The 6,000-nt window shown below is 33.6% G+C and overlaps 2 protein-coding genes and 1 pseudogene across 10 annotated transcripts in view; 1 reads left to right on the plus strand and 2 right to left on the minus strand.

The window, feature by feature from the left end:
* The window catches only part of LOC119636761 (cyclic nucleotide-gated cation channel alpha-3), a 247,546-nt gene that overhangs the window by 115,295 nt on the left and 126,251 nt on the right, over positions 1-6,000 (minus strand). The window lies entirely within an intron of this gene.
* LOC119636260 lies at positions 872-3,202 on the minus strand (annotated as a pseudogene).
* On the plus strand, positions 4,381-5,545 carry LOC119636763 (innexin inx4-like). The gene is made up of 2 exons (XM_038032361.1): positions 4,381-4,900; positions 4,975-5,545. Exons 1-2 carry the CDS (start codon positions 4,474-4,476, stop codon positions 5,121-5,123), a joined length of 576 nt encoding a protein of 191 aa, XP_037888289.1. The 5' UTR covers positions 4,381-4,473; the 3' UTR covers positions 5,124-5,545.

Raw genomic sequence — 6,000 nt, forward strand, 5'->3', positions numbered from 1 at the left:
AAAAAATACAGCTTCGATTATAGTTTTAATATTATCTCGCTATAGTACAATATCTCCGAAGTATTTGCGTAGAACTGTTGCACGAAATTCGACCAACGATCGATTGCAATCTAAAGTTAGTTTGAATATCTTCTGAATGGTTTTCGAACATAATCTTAGAGATGGGACGAATATATATAGAATTTTTATTAAGAGAAGATGTAAGAGCTTATCAAAATCCGACATAACTACAGGCGGTCCTTAAATTTATCGGATTGCACCATAGTCGCTAAAATTGCCAATGTGTGATAAAACTATGGAGAATTTCCATTTCAGCTAAGAACACGCGGTTGATTAGCCTCTGAATATGCTATAACATCTGATATACTCTCTTGGCTTTTTGATAATCTTTACTAATGCCAGTTTTTCGCAAATTCTGGAAGACAATATTTTAAGATATTCGCTTCTTAACATTTTTGCTAGCTTCTAAGAGAATTAGTTAATTTGCCTCACCTTGATATTTGCCCAAGAGAGATTTGCGCCCACATCATATAAGATTGGTGCATTTCGATAACACTGTGACAAAACCTACTTTCTTTTCTTGCCCACCCAACTCGGTGTACTTAAAACAAATGTATTCATCGATTTAAATTTACAAAATCCATTCATTTTTTAGGAATTCATGATATAACAAAATGTATTTATAATTCAATAATATATAGTTTCCATCCTATTAAATAACATATTAGATAAGTTTTTATATATACAACAATTTTCATAATGTATAACTTTTTGTAACTTATCATACAAATGCTCTTATTTACTATTTATTTTTTTTTTTTTTTTTTTACTGACAGAATGATCATACTATACCAATATCAGGTTGAAAAATCTAAATTTTTTTTCTATGATCCTCGTAGAGTTCTTGCATTAAATCGCGAAAAAGTATCGGATTAATATTCGCGCTCACTTTGAAGAGTATAAACCAATCGCCAAATGACATGTCCCCCAACGCGCAACGTACGTGCGATTTCGACATAAACCGCACTTATTAGCTGCCAACGAAATGGCATATGAAATATAAGCAGTCCGCGGTATATCAATATTAGACCAGCCAATAATGTCATTGCCATGAACCAACACCAAAGAAAGGCAACAATTTTTTCATTTAATATATTTAATGGCAAAATGCAGAGTATGTCAAGTGAGTTTGCGGAACCCGAATAACCGTACTTGAGCATATGACATTTAGCAATCTTCGGAAATACTCTAGATGTCATTGTATTTCATTCGGACCATTCATAACGTGGTATAGTCGCTCAAGCTTGTATATATTTCCACCAGAAGCCATTTAGAAATACGTCTAGTAGCACAATGTTTAAAAAACTGATGGCAAAGTTTCACAAAGTATTTCACAAAATATATATCGAGCCATATAGCAAAAATGCAGGTCCTTGTAGTCGGCGGTAAAATATTTAAGCAGCATTTTTCGTTTATTCATATAGGTTTCTTCCGGCAATAGTGCATCTCCTGCAAGAACAAAAAACCTAAAATTATAAAAAAAATATATAAAATTAAAGGCGACGGCACCTACAAGCATAATTCGTTATGTGAGTTTCACGTTGTCGTTTAATAGAAGAATGTCCCTGCATTTGTAATGACCGGAAGTAGGCCTTCGAGACCCTACTAAGTATAAATATTTTTAATCAGCGCGAGATTTTTTGACAATCTAGTTATGTTCATCCGTCCATCCGCTAATCTGTCCGTCTATTTACTTTTCCAATTTTTTTATCATTAAGGTAAAAAGTTATAACATGGCACCTGTGTTCTATCCTTGGTAGAAGTACAAAAAAATTAAGTTTGAAACGCTCGCCTGCAAACAAAATTATAATACCTAAAGAGCTAAAATAGCCTCAAAAATAAGAAATTTCAAAATATTCTTATGATGATAGATACCCAAGATTCATCTCAAGGCAAATAAAACTTTTTTATTTTTGCGTTATTTACTTACTTCGTACAAGTCGTATTTAGCATAGGATAAAAAAAATTTTGTCTTCATTTGCATCTTGTATTTAGTTAGATTTTTGATTCGTTCGGTTAATCTGCTTAATGTATTCCTTACATTTCATTCCCATTTATGACAACTTGGAATATTAGTGAAGCCTACGGACTTACCGACATCTGCACACAATGGCTTCAAGCGCTGACCCTCCCAAACTTTCCATAAAAAGGAAGGAAAGTAAAAGATCATCGATTGCATAAGGAGCATGATTATTACCCACTGATAATAACGCAAATAGACACGCTTCGTCTTGTTTGGTATTTCTGGGCCAACGCCTACAAAAACGGCATATAATAAATGCGGAAATATCCTCATTAAATCTTCAATTTACCTTCCGCTATAGCAAAGGCCAAATCTCGCATTTTATAATCCTTACTATTAGATAATGTTGTTATTGTGTTTTGTTGTTCATTTAGATCATAGTAATTTAGTATATAAGTGCCCATTGTCCAACAAAAAGAGTTGACATAATCGACGTGTTTCTCATCGCTGATGCATTGAATCGGATCGCCAAAGTACTGTTTCGCTGATAGATAGCAAAAATGTGAAAGTCAACAGAATGACTACGGTACACTTGGAGTGCAATGTAAAGACCATATCGTAAATGCGAACAAACTTAAACTGTAAATACTTGGACAGAGGCTTTACAGCCGCTGTATACTATATGACCAGAAAAGTATACCATACGACCAGAAAAGTATACCATACGACCAGAAAAGTATACCATACGACCGAAAGAAAGAATTCGTGTAAAACAAGTGTATTGGCAAACCGTGTTATTTACAAATCGTGTCAGAAACCGGGTAAAGGAGGAGTCGATGCTTGTGTTTTGTTTCTTATCTAAAGCTTTCTGCAGTCAAGTGTTTTTTTTTTTATGGATTTGGTAGGCAACTGTTTGGGATATACACAAATATCTAAACAAATATTTATTCATTTAGTTTATTCATTTTAATCGAAATATTCGATTGGAAATTAAATATAATCAACGATAATCGAATTAATTAAAAGAAACAGCCGTTCTTAACATGCTTGCGCTACATTTTCTTCTTCTGAACTTTTGTTTATATTAGCATTTTCGTCAGCCGGACTTGTTTCTTTGGAATCGAATATTGGTGGTTTCGGGGTTAAAGCTTCTGCGTATTCATCTAACAAAAATGACATCTCCAAGCGCCAATTGTATCGAGCGTATACTAAGAATGAGGCAACTTTTTTCACTCTAGCCAATTCTTTGTTATCACCCCCACGTAATAGGCAAGTAAAGCCGCCTTCTCGAAAAACATTAGGGTCTTTGCACCATTATTGCCATCGTTGTAAGTGCGTATACAAAACTTATCGCATATACCTAATTTTGGTTGTGCAATATTACCTTCAATGTTGGTGAGTACATCGCATTGCCGTAATTGAACTCTCTAAACGTTTGCCTCCCGGTATCTTTTTGAAATTTACAAAATTCCGTATATCCATTAGTTCGTTGGTGCAGTATTAGCTGCTCTGCAACATAAGGGACTTAAGATTTTACTCCACTGCAAATCTAATTGAAAAGTACGCAACATTTGTGTCAGCAATTGTTCCTCGTGGTCATAGGAAGACTCACAGTTTCGAAGCTGTTGAATGCATTCCGTTATCTATATCCACATCACGCGGTATTTTAAATTTGAGTGCAGTATCCAGAAAATTGGGAGAAAGAGGCTCATTACCGAATTGTTCGAATTGCGGACTTACGCTACCTGTTTGCTGATTAACGCTATTAAAGTTGATGTGCCGCATACATGCTCTCTTGTGGCGGGAAGAATATTTCCAAGACCCTCGTTACCTTATTCCAAATTATGTTGATTTCTTTTCTCTAATATCGCCAGCGAAACGAAAAACTAATGGGTATTACCGTCTTCTACTTAATTGTCGAGCAAAAAATTACAGACGCGTGAAATTCCATGGCAATAACTTGACAGATGAAGTTTCGTTTTTCTAACGGTGTTTGTAAAATATATTAAAAACAATCGCTCCGGAAGATATGCTACACGCTAATGCATTTCATATCAAATCTTTTACATTCCTACATTACACAACATGCAAATACTGAACATACGTTGGGAAAATTCCATCCATGAATAAATAATAATGCACTTTTTTTCTATTAAAAATCTTTAGTTTTCACCCCGCCGCTTCGAAATCCATTATTTAGAAATTCTTTTGTCCCTTATGTCAAAGCAACTAAACTAGACTTTTTTTTTTTAAATAATTCTGGATCATTCAGAAACATCTCTGTGTTTACCCTGAATATTTTATAAAACATGTGTTTCAAGACTAGTAAAAGACTTTTGACGGTTATAAGCAGCTTTTGCGTTTAACTTGTAGAGTTCATTCTGGAAAGAAGTTTTTTTGAAGAAGGTTATATCACGTGGAAACGTTTTCACACTTGTGACAAAGTAAAAATGATTTTATTTCCAAAAGAATTTATCAAATGGCTACAAGCAAAAAAGGCCAATATATATGATGTTATATTTTTCATACATTCTAAATGGACAGCAGTCATTTTGTGGATGTTTACATTATTGCTTTCTGCTAAGCAATATTTTGGCGATCCAATTGAATGTATGACAGACTCAAAATTTAAGAACTACATTCATTCTTACTGTTGGACGATGGGCACTTTTTTAATTCCAAGCTCAACGGACGATTTGAGAAACGAAATAGCCGTAGGCGTTGGTCCACGGAGATTTGACAAGGAGAATGTAAATTTGCGCTATTATCAGTGGGTTGTCGTAGTTTTGCTCCTAGAAGGTTTATTGTTTTACATGCCAGCCTTTCTTTGGGAAATATGGGAAGATAAACGTTTGGAGCAACTATGCTCAGCAGTTGGTATGTTTGTGCAAAAGAGCTTAACTATATATATATGTTTATTTATACATTCGTTCGATCGTTTCGAATTTTAGTTGCACCATTGATAACAATCGATGAACATAAAAAACATACAAATTTGATTAAAGCGTATCTTTCGAAAGACAACAGAAATACACATCAACAATACGCAATGAAATACTTCATATGTGAATTCCTTAATTTGATGATAAGTGTAAGTTGAAATTTTTGTGGCAGAGCCAGTAACCTTATCAACTTTTTTTCAGCAGATTGGCAATATAATATTTCTACACTTCTTCCTGGATGGATTTTGGTCCAAGTATATGAAAGCGTTGTATACTATCTCTTTTAATAATTGGCACCTTTGGAATCAACATTCTTCACAAATATTTCCAAAAATGGCCAAATGCACTTTCTATACATATGGTCCAAGTGGCTCTATTAAAATCCATGACGCTGTTTGCATGTTACCTTTGAATGTACTCAACGAAAAGCTGTTTGCTTTCCTTTGGATTTGGTTTGTACTCATGTCAATCTTAGCAGCTCAAAAGGTAATTTACCGTTTGGCGTTAATCGCTTTTCCTACTATGCGTGTACACTTAATTCGCATAAACGCACGTCACATGGCTGTCCAGGATATAAGACAAATACTGGCCAAGAAGTGTTATGGTGATTGGTTTTTATTATATAAATTAAGTCGTAATGTTAATCCGCATTTTTTCCAAGACTTGATGTCTGAACTTTTGTTAAAAGAAAAACGTGACATAGTAATTGAATTTTCTTTTAATTAGTTTTCTTATTTTAGTTCTTATATTAAGGTTTGAATTCTCATCGTAATTTTTAACTTGAATTTTTAACTTTGAATTTATAAAATAAATGAACAATGAACTCAATTTGAAAATGTATTTTTGCATCTCTTTTATATCTCGCCCTAATTTTCTTTATAATAATTGCCATGTAAACATCGTCTAAATATATTTATTGGGTAGATTCGTCTATCCGCCCATCGGTAAAGTGGCTCTTAATTCAAAAGAGTGGGACTGAAAATGGATACTTTTTTTTTTTTTTTTTTTTTTTTTTTTTTTTTTTTTTTTTTTTTT

Source organism: Glossina fuscipes, unplaced genomic scaffold (assembly GCF_014805625.2).
Source record: "Glossina fuscipes isolate IAEA_lab_2018 unplaced genomic scaffold, Yale_Gfus_2 28, whole genome shotgun sequence".
NCBI classification, from domain to species: Eukaryota; Metazoa; Arthropoda; class Insecta; order Diptera; family Glossinidae; genus Glossina; species Glossina fuscipes.

Bases quoted from the DNA above. Each gene is read 5' to 3' on its own strand.
- LOC119636763 (XM_038032361.1), top strand. From the start codon at position 4,474: ATGATTTTATTTCCAAAAGAATTTATCAAATGGCTACAAGCAAAAAAG. The intron at 4,901-4,974 runs GTATGTTTGTGC...TTCGAATTTTAG, and splicing joins GCAACTATGCTCAGCAGTTG to TTGCACCATTGATAACAATC.